Genomic DNA, 22,787 nt, shown 5'->3' with positions numbered 1-22,787 from the left:
GTGGTGGTGATCTGCCTTCTTGAACTGCTGCGTCCACCAATCGTTGCAGTGCCACAAGGGAGGGACCCACAATGCCATTAGGGAGGGAATTCTCGGATTTTGACCCAGTGACAATGAAGGAATGATGATATATATTTCCAAGTTAGGATGGTGATGGCTTGAAGGAGAATTTGAAGATGGTGGTGTTCCCATATATCTGCTGCCCTTGTACTTCTAGATGGAAGTTGTCATGGGTTTGGAAGGTGCTGCCTGAGGATCTTTGGTGAATTTCTGCAGTTTTGCATATTGTAAATCGTACACACTGCTGCTAATGAGCGTCAGTAGTGGAGGGAGTAAATGCTTGTAGATGTAGTGCCAGTCAAGCAGGCTACATTGTCCTGGATGGTGTCAAGCTTCTTGAATATTGTTGGGGCTGCACTTAGAGTCATAGAGATGTACAGCGCGGAAACAGACCCTTCGGTCCAACTCGTCCATGCCGACAAGATATCACAACGCAATCTAGACCCACCTGCCAGCAACCGGCCCATATCTCTCCAAATCCTTCCTATTCATCTACCAACCAGATGACTTTTAAATGTTGTAATTGTACCAGCCTCCACCACTTTCTCTGGTAGCCCATTCCACACATGCACCACCCTCTGCGTAAAAAAATTGTTCCTTAGGTCTCTTTTATATCTTTCCCCTCTCACCCTAAACCTATGCCCTCTCGTTCTGGACTCCCCTGACCCAGGGAAAAGACCTTGTCTATTTACCCTATCCATTCCTCTCATGATTTTATAAACCTCTCTAAGTCACTCCTCAGCATCTGACTTATCCAGGCAAGTTGGGAATATTCCATCATATCCCTGACTTGCGCCTTTGAGATGGTGAATAGGCTTTGAGGAGTCAGGAGCTGTGTTACGTGCCACAGTATCCCTAGCCTCTGATCTGCTCTTGTAGCCACTGTGTATTTATGTGGTATGTCCAGCTGAGTTTCTGGTCAATGATAACCCCCAGGATGTTGATAATGGAGGATTCAATGATGGTAAACTATTGAGTGTCAAGGAGTGGGGATTATATTGTCTTTTATTGGTGATAGTCATAGCCTGGCATTTTTGTGGTGCCAATGTTACTTGCTATTTGTCAGCCCAAGCCGAGATATTGTCCAGATCTTGTTGCATTTGGACATGGACTGCTTCAGTATCTTTGAAATTGCGAATGGTGTTGAACACTGTGCAATCGTCAATGAGCATCCCCACTTCTGACCTTCTGATGGGGGGAAGATCATTGATGAAGCAGATGGTGATGTTTGTGCCTAGGACATTACCCTGAAAGAGCTTCTGCAGAGATGTCCTACAGCTGAAATGACAGACTTCCAACAATCATAACCATCTTTCTATGTGTCAGGTATGACTCTAACCACTGGTGAGTTTTCACCCCCGGATTCCTATTGATTCCAGTTTCGCCAGGGCTCTTTGATGCCACATTCAGTTGAATACGGCCTTGATGTCAAGGGCTGTCACTCTCACCTCACCTCTAGAATCTAGCTGTTTTGTCTATATTTGAACCAAGGCTGTAATGAGGTCAAGAGCTGAGTAGTCCTGGCAGAACCCAAGCTGCATGTCACTGAGCAGGTGCTGCTTGATAGCACTGTTGATCACACGTTACACCACTTTACTGATGATCAAAAGACGACTTATTGGGCGGTAATTGGCTAGGATGGATTTGTCTTGCTTTTACTGTACAAAACATACTTGGGCAATTTTCCACATTGTCAGGTAGATGCCAGTATTGTAACTGCACTGGAATGTCTTGGCTAAGGGAGTGCCAACTTCTGGAGCACAGGTCTTCCGTACTATTGCTGGAATGTTGTCAGGGCCTGTAGCCTACGCAGTATCTAGTGTCTCCAACCGTTTCTTGACATCACATGGTGTGAATTCAATTAGCTGAAGACTGGCATCTGTATTGCTGGGACCACTGAGGAAACCAAGATGGATCATCCACTCAGCCCTTCTTGCTGAAGATTGCTGCGAAAGCTTCCGCCTTATCTTTTGCACTGATGTGCTGGGCTCTTCCATCGTTGAGGATGGGGATACTTGTGGACCCTCCTCTTCCAGTGAGTGTTTTATCGTCCACCATGATTCACGACTGGATATGGAAGAAATGCAGAGCTTGGATCTGATCTGTTGGTTGTGGGATCCCTTAGCTCTGACTACCACTTGTTGCTTATATTGTTTGGCATACAAGTAGTCCTGTTTGGTTGCTTCACCAGGTTGACGCCTCATCTTCAGGTATGCCAGATGCTGTTCTTGGCATGGCCTCCGGCTTTCTTTGTTAAACAGGGTTTGATTTCCTGGCTCGAGAGTATGGTGCTAGAAAAGCACAGCAGGTCAGGCAACATCCAAGGAACAGGAGAATCAAGGTTTTGGGCATAAGCCCTTCATCAGGAATGTCACCTGGCTTGATGGTAATGGTTGAGTACGAGATATGCTGGGTCATGGGACTACAGATTGTGCTGGAGTATAGTTCTGCTGCTGTTGATGGCCCATAGCACCTCATGATGCCCATCTTGAGTTGCTCGATTGTTTAAAGTCTGTCCCATTTAGCAAAGTGATAGTGCCACACAGCATAGAGGTTATTCTCAATGTGAACGTGGCACTTAATCTCCAGAAGGACTGTGAGGTGGTCACTCTTACCAATACTGTGATGGACAGATGTATCTGCAGCTGGCAGATTAGGAAGGGTGAGGTCAAGTATGTTTTTCCCTCTTGTTGGTTCCCTCACCACCTGCCGCAGACCCAGTCTAGCAGCTATGTCCTTTAGGACCCGATCAGCTCGATCAGTAATAATGCTATTGAACCACACTTGGTGTTAGATACTGAAATTCCCTCTCCCAGAGTACATTTTGTGTCCTTGCTATCATCGGTCCTTCCTCCAAGTGTTGTTTAACGTTGAGGAGTACCGGTTTATGAGCTGATGGAGGACAAGACGTGGTGATAAGCAGATTTCCTTGCCCATATTTAACCTGAAGCCATGAGACTTCATGTGGTCTGGAGTCAATGTTGAGGACTCCCAGGGCAACTCCTTCCCGATTCTATACCTCTGTGCTACCAGCTCTGCTGGATTTGTCTGCTGGTTGGGCAGACATATCCATGATAGTGATTGTGGTGTCTCGGGCATTGTCTGTAAAGTATGATTCCATGAGTATAATTATGTCAGGCTGTTGCTTGACTGTTCTGTGAGCTAGCTCTCACAATTTTGGCAGGAGCTCCCAGATGTTAGTAAGGAGGACTTTGCAGGGTCGACAGGGCTGTTTTTGTTGTTGTCTTTTCCAGTGTCAGGTGCTCTGTCCAGTTTCATTTCTTTGAGACTGCAGCAATTGTACAACTGAATGGCCTTACTTGGCTGTTTCAGAGGGCAATTGAGAGTCAACCACATTGCTGTTGACCTGCAGTCACATGTAAGCCAGACCAGGTGAGGATGGCAGATTTCCTGAAGGACATTAGTGAACCAAATGGGTTATCATATGGCTGAGAAAATGAGCATGATGTGGCATTGAATTTTTTTATACAACTTTACTCATTTGTGTGATAGCCAAACTGTCTTTTTGACTTGATGGCAACATTCTATCAATGGCAAGCATCACTTGTGTCGGTACTACATGGTAGTAGTGTATTACCGATAGATATCATCAACTGTTGCTCAAACGTTTGAGATACCTTCCCCTTCCAGGGGATTCTAAGATTGACTGAGTACTCTTCAGGAGCAAAACTGACAGCTGTATATAACATATATTAACACACAGGGCCCTGCTGTAGATTCAAAGTGTTTGCACACTTGATGTCCATTTCAATGCAACAAAATGGGTGACAGCCATTGTCTGGCTCATTTCTTAGGGTAGTGCCTTGACTGTTCAGGCAACAAGCCTCGTTTAAAATATAAATAAAATTTGACGGTTAACTGTCAGTCATCATTAATTGGCAAACTTTAATTGACACTGCCACTACCAATTTGCGTCTATTTGCCAATCAAATAGCACTTCCCTCTCACGTTGTATAAACATTGTTATCCCTTTGTATGGGCATTGGTTGTGAATTGTCCTTATAAAAGCAAGATAGGAAGCTTTCACACTGTGTCTTTTTCAGCAATACTCAAGTTCTTTCCACGAAATAAGGCAAATTTCATTATTTTTGTTAAAATTAATGTGTTGTCAAGTCTCAGTTCTGCAGCCACTGTGTTGGAAGCCAGTAAAATTGAATATTTCTCTTTGTTCTGATAGAATTTCTGGAGCTGCTGTAGCAATCACCTCAGAAATCTGCTGCAAGTGGCTTCTGGTGTGGAAGGAGCTTGCCTATCTGATGCCACTCATTGTAAGGATCCTCAGGGTTTCAGTTGGTGGCTGGTTACCCACCTTACAATGCTCTACATGTTTGATAGAAATGGAGCTCCTCGTGAAAAGGTACAGTCTGAAGATTTTGAATTCAGGAGTTTTGCTTTTTGACTTCAGATTTAAAATAACTTTTTTTCTTAAACTGCTCTTCTTTAGAACAAAGCATAGAATATCCTTATTCTGCTTCTTTGGATACAGTATACTGTTGGTCTGTGTTGGATGGGAGCTGCCATGGTTCTCATCAGTGGCATTCTGCAAAACAATCCTTAGTTGCTGCACACAACAAATTGTAGAGAGTTGACTGGTGGAAGTGGAGTTTTGACAGGAGGATCCCAATTATTACTCTAGTAGGGATGGGAAGGGGGAGGCATGAGAGCAGAAATGCTGGAAATAGCACAGTGTTCAAGAACCAACTAACTGACTGGTCCTCTTGCTTTTCTTGAACCGTAACCCTATCATCGAATTTCCCAAATTGTCAGTGATCTCTGAAGAGCCATCTCCCATGGCTTCTAACCTTTTGATCATTTAATCCCACACAACTTGATTCTGCTACCTTTCCAAAATCAACAAACAGGACAGTCCTGTTGGATCCATTGTTTCAGCCTATCCTTGCCACATGGGATTCATTTCCTGTTGATTGGAGTCTTTTCTTCTTTCCCTGTCCAATTATCTTCCCACTTATAGATGATTATTACACAATTGTCCACTTTAATACTTTCCACCCTCTACTCACATTGTCTTCAGCAGCTTTGCTTCCCATTTCCAACCCTCACTGACCTTTTATAGCTTGTCTCTGAATCTAGATTTCCTTTCTCTGATTCCAGTGTCCATATATATATTTACCATAATATTCAATATTTACTATATGCTTCCTAACTCCCACAGATAATTTGACTACACTCCTCCCCAAATACACCATGCTTCCTTTAAGGACTGTATTATATTTATGCAAGCTCTCATTCTTCATCACATCTGATGTGCAGTCCAAAGGTGTGTAGGTCAGGTGAATTGGCTATGCTAAATTGGCCGTAGTGTTAGGTGCATTAGTCAGAGGGAAATGGGACTGGGTGGGTTACTCTTCAGAGGGTCGGTGTGGACTTGTTGGGCCAAAGGGCCTGTTTCCACACTGTGGGTAATCTAATCTAATCTAATCTCATCTGCAAATGCAACACTTCTTGATGTGTCCCTTTGCTCAGTTAAGTATTCCCCTCTGCAGTGCTCATTAACGTTTCCCCATGGTTATTCCTTGTCATCTGCTTCAACACTCACTTCTTATCCTTTTTTCCAGGCTCATGATAGAATTCCCTTTGTCCTTACCTCCTTTACCAGCAACTTTCACATTGAGCAGATCATTTGTCATTATTCCCTCCATGACCAAGCAGCATTTTCTTGCACCTTTCATCATTCAAAGGAAATTATTCTGTCTGCAACACCCTGTCCATCACTCTCTCACTGTCTGTTCCCACACCATCTTCCCATTGCAAGCACCGAGATATAACAGCCGTCCTTTCACCACTTCCTTCACATTCTTTAGGGTCCAAATTATTCCCTTGAGGTGAAGCAGGAATTTACGTATGCATCTGTCAATACAGTATTATGCATTTGTGTTCAAGATAAGTTCCCCTCTACATTGGGTGATAAATGGTAACTTGTGTTGTTCTGTGGAGCATTGCCACTCAGGTTATAAGCAGGAGTCTAAGTTTCAGGCCATTATAATTTACTGGCCCATTCCCACTCTGATTTTGTTGGCCTGTTCTAATAAAACTGAGTGGAAGTTCAAGGGTCAGCACCTTGTCTTTTGATTAAGCACCTTAATAGCTTTCTGGAGACAACACTATATTCAACATTTTTGGGCCATAACTACTGCTCAATTTTGATTTTGGCACTGCTGATGCTTCTGCTGTTGTCATAGAAACATGAAAACAGGAACAGGAGTAGGCCATTCAGCCCTTTGAATCTGTTTACTGTTTGATGTGATCATGACTACTCATCCAACTCAGTATTCTGTTCCAGCACTCTTTTATCCCTTTAACTCTAAGAACTACATCCATCTATTTCTTCAAAATATTCAACGTTTTGGCCTCAAACAAAATGATTACAGCCTATACTATTACTGCAATCCACCTCTTTTATTTTTCACTTAGTTTAACTCAACATGATAAAATCATATCATGTTGAGAACAAAGCTGCCTCAGGCTCATTAATGAGACTTGAGTGTAACATGCACTGGTGAGGGGTAGCCAGCCCAGCTTCAGTCAGACAACTGGATGTGGTCTTCTCTGAACTCTGACCTCAGGGTCCTGCTTCTGCAATGGTTGTTTTTAGGTTATGCTGCTGATGTCTTCAAAGCACTTATTTTTACATGTTTTCTCTTAAAAGTTGCAGAAATTCTCCTGCCCAGAACCATTGTGACAATAAGATTATCCATCTAAGGGTCATATTGATTAGACTGTCATTGCCCTCCCTTTTGTCTTTAATTCACTAGCTTTGATAACCACGAAGATCAAGCAGTTATTTTGGGGGCCCATATCACCAGATTCCTCATAATGAATAACACCTGGTTCTGCCTTGCACAGTTGGTTTTCCCACTTTTTCCCACCATCCTTGTAGAAACTCAGCTGTTAACCATTCTGGTACAGTGTATGAATTAAGATGCAGCCAAACAGCTACACCTATATGCTTACTGTCAGTAACTGGTGTACAAGGACACATTGGCCTTACTGCATCACCCCTTTTTCCAATGTATCGCCATTCCCATAATAACCTTCCTGCTACCAAAGTGGATGACCTCCCATTTTTCCATATTTTCATCAACAATTTCATTTGCTCTCACTCTCAACTTGTCCAAATCCTTCTGAATCATCTCTGCATCTCTTTTAACAATTAACCCTTCCACCTAGAATTGTGTGGTCTGAAAATTACATTTTGTGTCCCAATCTAAATTCTTCATATATATTGTGAATAGCTAGGATCCGTTCACAGATCCCTATGGTTCCCCACTAATCACGGTCTACTTCTCAGAAAAAGACCAGTTTATTCCTACTTTTTGTTTCCTGTCTGCCAGTCAGTTCTCTATCCATCTCAGTACACTATACCTAGTTCCATGTGTTTTAATTTGACATGCTAATCTCTTAAATGAGACTTTATCGAGCACTTTAAAACAGTCCAAGTCAACTGCATTCATTGGCTTTCCTTTATAACTATTAGTTACACCCTTGCAAAGTTCCAGTAGATTTGTCAAGCATGGTTGCCTTTGATAAATTCATAGTGGCTTTGTCCAATCCTGTCACTGTTTTCCAATTGCTCTTTTTTAATGGATTTTAATATTTGGCTCCTACTGATGTCAGGTCAACCTGTCTGTAATTCCCTGTTTTCTCTCTACCACCTTTTCTAAATATAGGGTTACATTTGCTGCCAAGGGAACTGATCCAGAATCTGTACAATCTTGAAAGATTAGTGGGCGGCACGGTGGCACAGTGGTTAGCACTGCAGCCTCACAGCGCCAGAGACCCGGGTTCAATTCCCGCCTCAGGCGACTGACTGTGTGGAGTTTGCACATTCTCCCCGTGACTGCGTGGGTTTCCTCCGGGTGCTCCGGTTTCCTCCCACAATCCAAAAATGTGCAGGTTAGGTGAATTGGCCACGCTAAATTGCCCGTAGTGTTAGGTAAGGGGTAAATGTAGGAGAATGGGTCTGGGTGGGTTACGCTTCGGCGGGTCGGTGTGGACTTGTTGGGCCGAAGGGCCTGTTTCCACACTGTAGGTAATCTAATCTAAAAAATCTGATGATCACTAATGCATTCACTATTTCGAGGACCACTTCCTTAAGTACTTTGGGCCCTGAGGATTTGTTGGCCTTTAACAACATCAATTTCCCCAACACAGTTTCTCTACCAGAGTCATAGAGATGTACAGCATGGAACCAGACCCTTCGGTTCAACTCATCCATGCCAACTAGATATCCCAACCCAATGTAGTCCCACCTGCCAGCACCTAGCCCATATCCCTCCAATGCCTTCCTGTTCATATACCCATCCTCATGCCTTTTAAATGTTGCATTGTACTAGCCTCCATCACTTCCTCTGGCAGCTCATTCCATATACGTACCACCCTCAGCATGAAAAAGTTGGCCCCTCGGGTCTCTTTTATATCTTTCCCCTCTCACCCGAAACCTATGTCCTGTAGTTCTGGATTCCCCCACCCCAGGAAGAGACTTTGTCGATTTATCCTATCCGTGCCCCTCATAATTTTATAAACCTCCATAAGGTCACCCCATAGCTTCCGACGCTCCAGGGAAAACAGCCCCAGCCTATTCAACCTCTCCCTCAAGCTCAAATTCTCCAACACTGGCAACATCCTTGTAAATCTTTTTTGAACCCTTTCAAGTTTCACAACATCTTTCTGGGAGGAAGGAAATCAGAACTGCACGTAATATTCAAAAGTCAATGTCCTGTACAGCCTCAACTTGACCTCCCAACTCCTGTACTCAATACTCTGACCAATAAAGGAAAGCATACCAAACACCTTCTTCACTATCCTATCTACCTGTGACTTCACTTTCAAGGAGCTATGAACCTGCACTCCATGGTTTTGTTGTCCAGCAACACTCACTAGGACCTTACCATTAAATGTATAAATCCTGCTAAGATTTGCTTCCCAAAACACAGCACCTCGCATTTATCTAAATTAAACTCCATCTGTCACTTCTCAGCCCATTGGTCCATCTGGTCAAGATCCTGTTGTAATCTGAGGTAACCTTCTTCGCTGTCCACTACACCTCCAATTTTGGTGTCATCTGCAAACTTACTAACTATACCTCTTATGCTCACATCCAAATCATTTATATAAATGACAAAACGTAGTGGACCCAGTACCGCTCATTGTGGCACTCCACTGGTCACAGGCCTCCAGTCTGAAAAACAACCCCCCACCACCACCCTTTCTTCTACCTTTGAGCCAGTTCTGTATCCAAATGGCTAGTTCTCCTTGTATTCCATGAAATGTAACCTTGCTAACCAGTCTCCCATGGGGAATCTTGTCGAACGCCTTACTGAAGTCCATATAGATCACGCCCAACACTCTACCCTCATCAATCCTCTTTGTTACTTCTTCAAAAAACTCAATCAAGTTTGTGAGACATGATTTCCCATGCACAAAGCCATGTTGGCTATCCCGAATCAGGCCTTGCCTTTCCAAATACATGTACATCCTGTCCCTCAGGATTCTCTCCAACAACTTGTCCACCACTGATGTCAGGCTCACTGGTCCTTAGTTCCCTGGGTTGTCCTTACTACCCTTCTTAAACAGTGGCACTACGTTAACCAACCTCCAATCTTCTGGCACCTCACCTGTGACTATCGATGATCTAAATATCTCAGCAAGGGGCCCAGCAATCACTTCCCTAACTTCCCACAGAGTCCTGGGGATTTATCCACTTTCATGCATTTCAAGACATCCAGCACTTCTTCCTCTGTAATATGGACATTTTTCAAGATGTCACCATCTATTTTCCTACATTCCAAATCTTCCATGCCCCTTTCCACAGTAAACACTGTTGCAAAATACTTGTTTATTATCTCCCCCATCTCCTGTGGCTCCACACAAAGGTTGCCTTGCTGATGTTTGAGGGGCCATGTTCTCTCCCTGGTTACTCTTTTGTCCTTAATGTGTTTGTGTAAAAACCCTTTGGATTCTCTTTAACTCTTTTTGCCAAAGCTATCTCATGATCCCTTTTTGCCCTCCTGATTTCCCTCTTCAGTATACTCCTACTGCCTTTCTACTCTTCTAAGGATTCATTCGATCTATCTTTCCTATACCTGACATATGCTACCTTCTTTTTCTTAACCAAACCCTCAATTTCTTTTGTCATCCAGCATTCCCTATACCTACCCGCCTTTTCTTTCACCCTGACAGGAATATACTTTCTCTGGATACTCGTTATCTCATTTCTGAAGGATTCCTATTTTTCAGCCGTCCCTTTAACTGCAAGCATCTGCCTCCAATCAGCTTTTGAAAGTTCTTGCCTAATACCGTCAAAATTGGCCTTTCTCCAATTTAGAACTCCAACTTTTAGATCTGGTCTATCCTTTTCCATCACTATTTGAAAACTGATAGAATTATGGTCGCTGGCCCCAAAGTGCTCCCCCACTGACACCTCAATCACCTGCCCTGCCTTATTTCCCAAGAGTAGGTCAGGTTTTGCACCTTCTCTGGTAGGTACATATTGAATCATAAAACGTTCTTGTACACACTTAACAGAGTCCTCTCCAACTAAACCCTTAACACTATGGCAGTCCCAGTCTATGTTTGGAAAGTTAAAATCTCCTACCATAACCACCTTTATTATTCTTACAGATAGCTGAGATCTCCTGATAAATGTGTTTCTTGATTTCCCTCTGACTACTGGGGGGTCTATAATACAATCCCAACAAAGTGATCATCCCTTTCTTATTTCTCAGTTCAACCCAAATAACTTCCTTGGATGTATTTTCAGGAAATTCCTCCCTCAGTACAGCTGTAATGCTCTCCCTTATCAAAAATGCCACTCCCCCTCCTCTCTTGCCTCCCTTTCTGTCCTTCCTATAGTATTTGTATCCTGGAACAATAATCTGCCAGTCCTGTCCATCCCTGAGCCAGTTTTATGTTCCTAACCATACCCTGAGTTCATTTGCCTTCCCTGTTAGGCCTCTTGCATTGAAATAAATGTAGTTTAATTTATCAGTCCTACCTTGTTTTCTGGTTTGTCCCTGCCTGCCCTGACTGTTACACTCGCTTCTGCTCTCAACTGTACCAGTCTCAGATTGATCTCTTTCCTCACTATCTCCCTGGGTCCTACTCCCCCCCCCCCCCCCCACTCCAAACCTTCCCAGTTTAAATCCTCCTGAGCAGCTCTAACAAATCTCTCTATCAGTATATTGGTCCCCTTTCAATTCAGGTGCAATCCGTCCTTCTTGAACAGGTCACTTCTACCCCACAAGAGATTCCAAATGATCCAAAAATATGAATCCTTCTCCCATACACCAGCTCTTCAGCCACACATTCATCTGCTCCAGCCTCCTATTCCTACCCTCACTAGCTCACAGCACTGGGAGTAATCCAGATATTCTTAATCTCAAAGACTTCCTTTTTAAATTCTGGCTTAACTCTCCATATTCTCCCTTCAGAATCCCATCCTTTTCCCATCCTATGTCATTGGTTCCAATGTGGACAATGACCTCCTGCTGGTCCCTCTTCCCCTTTAGAACATTCTACACCTTCTCTGAGATATCCTTGATCCTGGCACCGGGGAGACAACACACCATTCTGATCTTTCGCTGTTGGCCACAGAAACATCTGTCTGTACCTCGGTCGAGAGAATCCCCTAACACTGTTGATCTCTTGGAACAAGACGTACCCCTGATTGCGTTCGAGCCAGTCTCGATACCAGAAACTTGGCTGTTCCTGATACATTCTGCTGAGAATCCATCACCCTTACATTTTCCAAAGCAGCATACTTGTTTGAAATGGGGATAGCCACAGAAGACTCCTGTACTACCTGCCTACCTCTCTTACCTTTCCTGGAGTTAACCTATCAATGTGACTGTATCTGCAACTTTTCTCCCTATAACTGTCACCCATCACATTCCCTTGCTTTTGTAAATTCCTCATTGCCTCTAACTGTCTCTTTAACCGATCCATTCGATATAATAGGATTCTCAACCAATGGCATTTATTGCAGATATAATCCTCAGTGACAAGTAAACTCTCCCTAAGCTCCCACATCTGAAAAAAAGAGCATATCACTCTACTAAAGGCCATTTTTGCTTCTTTCAATCTACTGACGCAGAAAATAGCACTGTCTTATTCCTCTACGAAACACTGCTCCAGGCTAACTTAATACTTATAGCTTATATATTTTTTAAGTTTAATCAAGAGACATATCTCAGTATAACATATAATCAAGATAGACCCCACTCTACTTACTACTGCAGACTTACTATAAGGCCATACTTAAATATTCACTTATCTGTTTCTGTGCTGTGACCTCTCCCACACAGGTTCCTCCAAGATTAGTTGTGAATTTCACTGTTCATTTTCCCAGATGCACTTTGATGTCCAGCGATACATGAATTAAAACAGCAAAGGCAGTAACTGTGCAGGCTCACTGCTGTGTCATTTAGCAGTGTGGGTTTCTTTCTTTCTTTCTCTCTCTCTCTCTCTCTCTCTCACCTGCACTGACATCACCATGTGCTTCCTTTGTCTGTTCCTCTCCTTTTTAAAAACTGCTGTTGTTTTGACTTTTTTTCCCTCCAAAGTTCCAAAACAATGCAACAGCATATAAAACAGTAATTGCTGCTCCTGGAACTTGAGGAAATCGCCTCCAACACCTAAAATATCTCAAATTAGCGGTCTGTTACTCCCAGTAATTTTTCCTGTCGTCTCTCTTGGATTACCCAGCATCCAATAATACTGATTTCCTTTCTTTTCTCCCTTGCACTAGACCATTTGCTCCTCATTATCTTTGAGATATTATTTGTGATCCTTTATGAAGATAAAACTTAATTCATCCTCCATCTCTTTGTTCGCCATTATAATTTCTCTTGTTTCTGACAGCAAGAGGCCTACATTTGTCTTCCCTAATCTTTTGCTCTTCACATATGCTTCAAAGCTTTTACAATCAGTTTGTATGCTCATATATTGCTCCTCTGGACCCATTCTGGTTCATTTATGTGTTGCATTCATCTGCTTTTGCATTTGCATCTCCTTCAGCATTTAATCATGAGTGCCATCATTTGTTCTGTCTCAAAGCTTTCCTTTCTTGATCTCCCATCTACTATCTCTGCCTCTTTACTTAAATCCTGTTACAACTCCACCTTGTCCCAGTTCTACTGATGGGTCAAAAATCTGAAACATTAACTCTGTTTCTCTCGCTATGATTTCTTTCTTGACCAGCTGAGTATTTCCAGTTTGCATTTAACTTTTCTTCAAAAAAAGTCAGGTTATGCCGTTGTGATAAATGTATTATTACTGTAACAGTGTTCATGCCTATTATTGAAGCTGCCAGAAGAAATGATAACACTTTTCATGGCTGAAAGAGGAAATGTTAACTTGCTTTATCTTCCATCCTTCCATGTCATCATTATTGGAAAGGCCAGCATTTGTTGCTAATTCTGTATTGTTTTAGTTGGTAGGAATACTGTATCCCATACAGTTAATCCATATGAATGCCATTGTGGTCATCTTCAGTTTACCTACAGTCCACTTGTAAAACAAATGAGTTTTGTTAAATAATTATTTACTAAGTAAGATATTTTCCATTTATTTATCAGTCTAATGTCACTGTATTTTATTGTTTCAGTAGCATTCAAACACATACTACAAATGCAAATGAACTTTTGCCTGGTCTGTCATGCCTGGTCTGGCATGCAGTATTCATGCCAGATTTATTCATTTTATGCTTTGATTGAAACCTGTGTGTAATGGCACATGTTACTATGAGATTTTGTCATAATATTGAAATCTCAAGGAGTATCACATTTCTGTAGACACGGGATTCAGTTTGAAATTTGTTGATGTGCAAATGCCTTTTGGTGCATTAAGACTTTTGTTTATTAGTTACCGTCAACAAAACATAAAAAAAAACAGTATTCACCTGGGAATAGAATGCTATTCCATGGTTGAAAGCAGATTTATTTAAATAATGAATTTCCAATTTCGGGTGTGGCACCAGATTTAAAGGCAAGTTTTGTTTTCCCCAGCAGAGAAGTCTGAATTCCCTCAACTTGTATCCTTGCGGTTAGCAATAGTGCAGTGGTTTAGTGCGAATGTGTTGCTGCTGAAATGGCAGCGGTATCACCTCATAGCATCAGGAACTGAAGTTGTCTAAAAGACACCTAGAGAACTAATGCAGTCCCATAATTTTTTTTTAAAAGTTGCCCAACTTTATAAGAATACTTTTAGTATGCGTATGTAAATTTGTCCATTTCCCACACCAGTCCTTATGAACTTGCATATTGCCATATTGGGGACTAGGTTGACATTCACCAAGAAGAGTTTGATTCACACAGTGTAATGAGGAGAGAGAATATATTTGTCAAGACTTAAATTGAATTCAAAACCATGATTTAGATTTGTTAAGACAGTTTCCTTTACACACTGCTCTGTCATGTTAATATTCTAAAAAGGACCTTGATTTCAAAATCCTGCTAATATATTTTAAATGTATTTGTACAATATAGAAACAAATTGAAAACAATTGGAGTTTTACAGAGGAGCTTTTGAAACTATCCTCAAATAACCAGGTATGTAAAATTGCTTATATCGAATATTTATTTTATAAAATCTAAATATCATTGTCAGAAATGTTCTTGTGCATTCTTTGATTTGTTGTTATGGCTTCAGGGAAATTGGTTTAAATACCGACTACTTCGTGTGTCTGTTTTTTTTCCCAATTAAATTGAGAAGGGCACTCAGGAGAACCCTGGAGGAAGTTCTGGCAATGACTGCCTTGTTTACCATGTATGTATTTGGAAGTGTGCAGAATCATGCAAGTATTTTCCATATCATGATTCCTTGTACATGTCACACTTGGTACAAACAAAATAGCTTTCATTAATAATTGTATATTATTGTTTCTTTCACACGGTCAAAAATCACTTCTCAAATGACATTACTTTTAAAGTGCTTGTAAGCATACCCAGAAGCTAATGTGTAAGCGAGATTCCCTGAACTGCCAGCAGATTACGCTAATAAAACTGTCATTAGTGATGTTGGTTTGCACTTTGGCTTCATTTAGCTTTTTCCTCTCAATACTTAAACTTTGTTTTAGATGATTCTCATACGTGACCCTTTGCTACAATTCCCTGAAGAAGGGCTCATGCCCGAAACGTCGATTCTCCTGCTCCTTGGATGCTGCCTGACCTGCTGCACTTTTCCAGCAACACATTTTCAGTTCGTATCTGTGTCTGTGCAGATTTCAGCATTATCCAATATCCCGGTGAAATCATTACTTCAGTCCCATGTTCCATTTGGTCTTTCTTATCTTTGGCAAGCTGCTTGTTTACAAACTGACATTGTTTTGAGTAACAAACATATTAAAAACACATATGAATGAAGGAATAGCATCAGAAACAGAACATAGATTTTTAGCATGTTAAATGCCTCCTTAATCATCACAACTAGTGGAATCTATTACAAAGTATGCACTCAGCACAGAAGCTTTATTACCTGATTGTTGGGAGTTCCAGCATATTAGTTATCTAATGCTAGACTGATAGTTGCTGTGGAAGGTAAGTGCTTGAATAACACAAAAATACCCTTTAGACACTGATATTTGAAGTTACTATGTATACAAGCTAAAATTTACATCCTAATATTGTAGACGTCCTGCTAACTGTAGTTCTTTGTTATTTATTGCAGACTTTCTCAATTAACTTGTTGACTTCTCACCTGGAATTAGATTTAGTTTTTAACATTCAGTGACTAATTGACAGATGATTAAACAGCTTTTGAGCAGAGTACGGATTGGTTGGAACTGGTCACAGTGAAATGTTCAGGGATTCTGTGTTTAAGTTGGCCCTTTTAGCACTGTTTTGCTTTAATGCTGCTAAGTCATTAGAACCAGAAGTTTTGTTGAATGTTACAAGGTTTGTGATAAGATTGTTTATTCCAGTACTTTATCTAATGCAAATGGTGCCATTTGGTGCAACCTGTCCCTCTGACAGATTTGAACCTGTCATCACCTTTTGAATTCCAGTGCAGCTCCGGTGCGTGGAACCTGCAGCAAGGAAACCCCAAGCACCAGTCCTCAGATCGCCCGCTGGAGTCACCTCCCACCTCTGGCCACACTGCAGCTACTTAGTGAGAGACAAAAAAACCCTGCAGATGCTGGAATCTAAGGTAGACAGGCAGGAGGCTGGAAAACACAGCAAGCCACGCATCACCGGGAGATGGAGAAGTCAATGTTTCCAGTGTAACCCTTCTTCAGGAGTGGGAGTGGGGATGAGGGGAGCTGCAGATAAAGTGGGAGTAGGCAAGGATTTTGGGTGGGGAAAGGGGCGGAGTGGTGAAGTGAACACAGGTAGAGGATACGACCTAGTTGGCCAATGGGAGGGATCATCTGGTCAGTAGCTGGAAGGAAGGGTCGGTCAGAGGAATGGAAGGGAGGGGGAGGGGCTGGAAAGGGTGTCGGGAATGAGAAAGGAGATTATTTGAAATTGGAGAGCTCAATATTGAGTCCTCTGGGCTGTAGGCTACCCAGGTGGGAGATAAGGTGCTGTTCTTCCAATTTGTGCTGATTCAATATGGCAATGGAGGAGGATGTGGACGGGCATGTAGGAGAGGGAATGGATGCTGCCTGGCTTCCTGTATTCTTCCAGCCTCCTACTTGTCGACACTGCAGCTACTATCTAACAGCATTCACCCCTCCCCACCCCTCAAAAGAACACAGGCCTTCACAGCCTTCACACCTACTGGGCCATGATGGAACAGATCCAGTTGAGCTCAGCTGCTCCATTTCCTTGATTCTTTTTGTCCACAGGGCATGGTCAGGACTCACCTTGGCTCCCCAGTCCTCTTCCCCTCCAAAGCGGCCATTACAACTATGGGGCTGCCATGGTAGATGCCAGCCCACAACAATGCTAAGGTTACCCTACCAGGTGCGAGCCTCTAAAAGAACTCCGGCAGCATTGGCTGCCATCACAGGGAGAGGGGAAGGAATACCAAGAAGCTCAGCTGTGACCAACACCACACCGGCCTGGCCTGGCCTGGCCACTGCTACAACCCTGCAGCCAGCCAATAGGAGCCGCCTGACCAGGCTATTGTCTGGCTTGACCCTGGAGGTGGTAGCATTCAATGAGCAGGATGCTGCAGACCCTCAGAAATAGTGTCTCCAGGCACCGACCTGAAACAAGTGATGGCCCCAGCAAACAACGCGGAGCTCGATGAGCAAAGGCCTCCCAGTGCAAACCTCTGGCGTGCTCCCCTCATATACTGAGAGTTCGCTACCGGAAATATCGTGGGTGTAATATTACATTTTTCTTTCATATCTTAAAGTTTATTTTAATTAATAGGTTTTTCACTTACCAATGTAGGAATTTAGACAATTGAAGTAGAAATAATCTGTTATTTTGATTTGAAGGTTACAGATATAGTGTTTTAAATCCGGTGCGCGATGGTGGCAGAGTAACAGAGCTGTGTGTGGATTCTTGCCCATTCACTCCCAGCTGCTTTCCTTCTTTGTTTTGCTTTTGCTTGGGCTCTTTCCTTTTGCTTTATTTTCTTCTCTTCTGATTTTGTTTGCTTCTTCTCTATGGCGGGCTGTTTCAGCAGCACCTGCCTGGCAGTGAGAGGGCCCACATGGAGGAGAGGACGTGTCTTGTTCACAGCAGTAGCAAGGACGATTTCCTGACAATAGGAGGCCAGCCGGTGGTGAGGTCTATGCCAGAGACAGCAAGGTCATTCTGCAGGTGTTCTGGGGCCGCCGCTGGCAGCAGCACAGCTCCTTCAGTGATCAGGGATGGTAGCACCAACAGAAGTGGACTCTTCCAAGATGGCGGCACCAGCAAGGCGACATCTGCAGCCGAAGTGGGATTCATGGCACGGTGTTGGCCTGGCCTGCCAGCAGAGCCAGGGGCTCTTGGTTTCAGGGCGAGTGTGGGTTCAGCAGCATCAGTAAAGTGGGTCCATTGGTTAAGAGCTGATGCCTAAAGTGGGGCAACCTCTACATTGGTGGGTCTGGTGCAGGCAGCAATGAGGAAGAAGAGATCTCCCTTGAGCCCAGGTATTGTGTTGTTCTGTCTCAGAAAGACTGATATACTGTACTTTTACTACTTTATTTTTCCAATTTACTTCTGTAATATTTACTTCTTTACTTTTCTCTGTTTTTCTTATTTCCTAAGAATTTGATCTTAAGTATCTATACCTAGGTACAAAGGCACCTAAAAACAGAAAAACAGGTGCCTTTGTACCTAAGATGGTGCTATAATGCGGTGACTGCAAACTTTTCACTGTACTCATTTGAATACATGTGACAATAAAACTATTCACATGCACATTCATTAATTTTTTTCTTCTAATATAGACTGTATGGAAGATAACTTCATGTATTGATTCCAATGTCTTTTCACTTAAAGTCATGATTTTCAGGAATGTAACCCTGATGTGGGCTAGCTTTTTATTGCAAATTCGTGGTCAGTTGTTCCATTTTGTATTTTGAGCATTTCCCTACTTTGGTTTAGATTTTCTGTGTTTGCGATTTTCCTGTCTGTTTGGTAGTCATACTAGGTTTGCAGCTTCAAAATGTTCTGAAGCTGAGTCAGTCACTCTCAGTGTGTTCAGTTCAGCTACTTAATTATGTGTGGTTTTCCGATTAAATGTTTAATGTAATTTTAATATGTTGGACATGGGTGGCTGCTTACCACCATCTTCTCCTGGGCAAGTAGGGATGAGCAATAAATGCTGGTGGAGCAAGTGACATCCATATTCTTGGAGTGAATTTGAAATAAGCTGTGGTGGGAATGCAATTATTCTGTTTATTGAGCATTTTCATTGAGTGATACGCATTTAAACATTATTTTGAAGGCTTTGGATGCTGATGTGAGGGTGAGAACAAGTCTAATTAATTAACACCACTTTTATGCATTGCAAGTATGTATAACAAGTGTCTATTAACACTGTACTAAATATTGACATCGCAGCGGCTTTTGATAGAAGCATTATGAAAGAGATTATGGCACTGAGCCATTTAAAGTGATGTCAATTTAAGTGACCAAAGCATTAGACAAAAATGTCAGCTTTAAGGAGTATCGTAAAGGACGAAAGTGAGGTGGAGAAATGGAGAGGTATAGGGAGAATATTCCAGAGTTAGAAAACTCTCACAATAGGGTGGCCAGCAGTAGATCGGTTAAAATCAGGGATAAGAAGTCAGAACTAGAGGATTCCTTAAATCTTTGAGGGTTGAAGGGCCAGGGGAGATTACAGAGGTAGGGAAGAGCAAGGTTGTGAAGGAATTTGAAAACAAGGATCGAAATGATCAATTCAAAATCAGACTTAACTGAAAGCGAGTGCCGGGCAGGAATGCCAAGGCTAATAGCTAAATGGGATGATGCGAGTAATGACACAGAGCAGAGTTTTGGGTGACCTCAGGTTTGCAGAATATATCATGTGGGAGATGAGTTGGAGTGCATTGGAACAGCCAAGTACAAAAGTAAAATAGAGGTGACTGAGGATTTCAGTTTGCAAATGAACTGAGACCAGGTCAAAATCAGATAATGTTATGCAAGTTGAATTAGTGATAGACTGCATATGAGACCAGGAGCTTATCTTGGGGCTAAACACATGACCATAAGACCATAAGACATAGGAGTGGAAGTAAGGCCATTCGGCCCATCGAGTCCACTCCGCCATTCAATCATGGCTGATGCGCATTTCAGCTCCACTTACCAGCGTTCTCCCCGTAGCCCTTAATTCCTCTAGACAACAAGAATCTATCAATCTCGGCCTTGAAGACATTTAGCGTCCCGGCTTCCACTGCACTCCGTGGCAATGAATTCCACAGGCCCACCACTCTCTGGCTGAAGAAATGTCTCCGCATTTCTGTTCTGAAATGACCCCCTCTAATTCTAAGGCTGTGTCCACGGGTCCTAGTCTCCTCGTTTAACTGAAACAATTTCCTAGCATCCACCTTTTCCAAGCCATGTATTATTTTGTACGTCTCTATTAAGTCTCCCCTTAATCTTCTAAACTCCAACGAATACAATCCCAGTATCCTCAGCCGTTCCTCATATGTTAGACCTGTCATTCCAGGGATCATCCGTGTGAATCTCCGCTGGACACGTTCCAGTGCCAGTATGTCCTTCCTGAGGTGTGGGGACCAAAACTGGACACAGTACTCCAAATGGGGCCTAACCAGAGCTTTATAAAGTCTTAGTAGTACATCTCTGCTTTTATATTCCAACCCTCTTGAGATAAGAGACAACATTGCATTCGCTTTCTTAATCACGGACTCAACCTGCATGTTTACCTTTAGAGAATCCTCGACTAGCACTCCCAGATCCCTTTGTGCTTTGGCTTTATTAATTTTCTCACCATTTAGAAAGTAGTCTATGCTTTTATTCTTTTTGCCAAAGTGCAAGACCTCGCACTTGCTCACGTTAAATTCCATCAGCCATTTCCTGGACCACTCTCCCAACCTGTCTAGATCCTTCTGTAGCCTCCCCACTTCCTCAGTACTACCTGCCTGTCCACCTAACTTTGTATCATCGGCAAACTTCGCTAGAATGCCCCCGGTTCCCTCATCCAAATCATTAATATATAATGCGAACAGCTGTGGCCCCAGCACCGAACCCTGCGGGACACCGCTCGTCACCGGCTGCCATTCTGAAAAAGAACCTTTTATCCCAACTCTCTGCCTTCTGTTAGACAGCCAATCCTCAATCCATCCCAGCAGCTCACCTCGAACACCATGGGCCCTCACCTTGCTCAGCAGCCTCCCGTGTGGCACCTTATCAAAGGCCTTTTGAAAGTCTAGATAGACCACATCCACTGGGTTTCCCTGGTCTAACCTACTTGTTACCTCTTCAAAAAATTCCAACAGGTTTGTCAGGCATGACCTCCCTTTACTAAATCCATGTTGACTTGTTCTAATCAGACTCTGCTCTTCCAAGAATTTAGAAACCTCATCCTTAATGATGGATTCTAGAATTTTACCAACAACCGAGGTTAAGCTGATTGGCCTATAATTTTCCATCTTTTGCCTTGATCCTTTCTTGGACAAGGGGGTTACAACAGCCATCTTCCAATCATCCGGGACGTTTCCTGACTCCAGTGACTCTTGAAAGATCTCAACCAATGCCTCTACTATTTCCTCAGCCACCTCTCTCAGAACTCTAGGGTGTATCCCATCGGGGCCAGGAGATTTATCAATTTTAAGACTTTTTAACTTTTTTAGCACTATCTCTTTCGTAATGGCAACTATACTCAACTCAGCCCCGTGACACCCTTTAATTTTTGGGATATTACTCATGTCTTCCACTGTGAAGACTGACGCAAAGTACTTGTTAAGTTCTCCTGCTATTTCCTTATCTCCCATCACTAGGCTTCCTGCATCAGTTTGAAGTGGCCCAATGTCTACTTTTGCCTGTCGTTTGTTTCTTATGTACTGAAAGAAACTTTTACTATTATTTCTAATATTACTGGCTAGCCTACCTTCATATTTGATCCTCTCCTTTCTTATTACACTCTTTGTTATCCTCTGTTTGCTTTTGTATCCTTCCCAATCTTCTGATTTCCCACTGTTCTTAGCCACTTTATAGGATCTCTCTTTTTCTTTAATACATTTCCTGACTTCCTTTGTCAGCCAAGGTTGTCTAATCCCTCCCCGGTTAATCTTTCTTTTCTTGGGAATGAACCTCTGTACAGTGTCCTCAATTATACCTACAAACTCCTGCCATTTTTGCTCTACTGTCTTCCCGGTTAGCCTCTGCTTCCAGTCTATTTTAGTCAGTTCCTCTCTCATGCCCTCATAATTACCTTTATTCAACTGTAACACCATTACATCCGATTTTGCCTTCTCCCTTTCAAACTCCAGACTGAACTCTATCATATTATGGTCGCTACTTCCTAAGGGTTCCCTTACTTTAAGATCTTTTATAGAGTCTTGGTCATTGCAAAGCACTAGGTCCAGAATAGCCTGAATGAGCAGAAGGGTTGTGACCCAGACAATTTCCTGGGAGCGTGGATGTGTTAGTAGCTGGGAAACAGAGGTTGTAATAAAGTCTGAAAACAATGGCTTCTGTTTTCTGGCATTAACCTTGTTTATATTGTTTTGGATCTTGAATACTTTTATGCATTTACCTTCAGCCTTCTGTTCTCCTGTGTAAACAATCCCAATCACAGACTCTTGTCATAATTCAAGTAGCCAATCCCAGCAATCAATTCCCAGCTGTCAGCTGTGACTAGTTGGTCGCACACTCACCTCTGAGTCAAAAGATTGTGTTTCAAGTCCCATACTGTGACCTGAGCTTGGAAATTTATGTGGATATGCTATTGCAATACCAAAGCAGGTTCATGCTGGTGAAGATGCCATGTTATAGATGCAATGTTTCATCAAAGCCTAGCCAGTTCTCTTCAGTGAATGTAAATATTGCATTACATTGTATCAAAGAAAAGCGTGGGATTTTATCCCTGGTGTACTGACCAATATTTATCCCACAGTCAGCATTACAAAAACAGATTATCTGGTCACTATCAGTTTGTTCTTGATAATGACTTGATGTTGGAAAATGGGTTGTATTCTTTCCAACATTACACCAGTGAATAAACTTCAAAACTACTTCATGGTCTGTAAAGTACTGTATAAGTGCAAGACTTTGCTTTTCCTTTTCAGCTTTGCCCCGATACGGGACGCAGTGATTCTAGGGACTGCTGAACCAGCAATCTGG

General features: G+C 42.5%; 1 protein-coding gene across 1 annotated transcript in view; it reads left to right on the top strand.

Annotated features, from left to right (window-relative positions):
• Positions 1–22,787, top strand: part of mms22l (MMS22-like, DNA repair protein) — a 163,327-nt gene that overhangs the window by 33,520 nt on the left and 107,020 nt on the right. The window contains exons 10-11 of the mRNA XM_043685419.2: positions 4,259–4,438; positions 14,586–14,648. Of these exons, the coding sequence (XP_043541354.2) occupies positions 4,259–4,438; positions 14,586–14,648 (243 nt within the window). The remainder of the gene's footprint in view (positions 1–4,258; positions 4,439–14,585; positions 14,649–22,787) is intronic.

Source organism: Chiloscyllium plagiosum, unplaced genomic scaffold, assembly GCF_037043375.1.
Source record: "Chiloscyllium plagiosum isolate Xiang-an unplaced genomic scaffold, Cpla_swu_hap1 HiC_scaffold_3, whole genome shotgun sequence".
NCBI lineage: Eukaryota > Metazoa > Chordata > Chondrichthyes > Orectolobiformes > Hemiscylliidae > Chiloscyllium > Chiloscyllium plagiosum.
The sequence above is the reverse complement of the archived record's forward strand: the minus strand, read 5'-3'. Positions and strand labels throughout refer to the sequence as shown.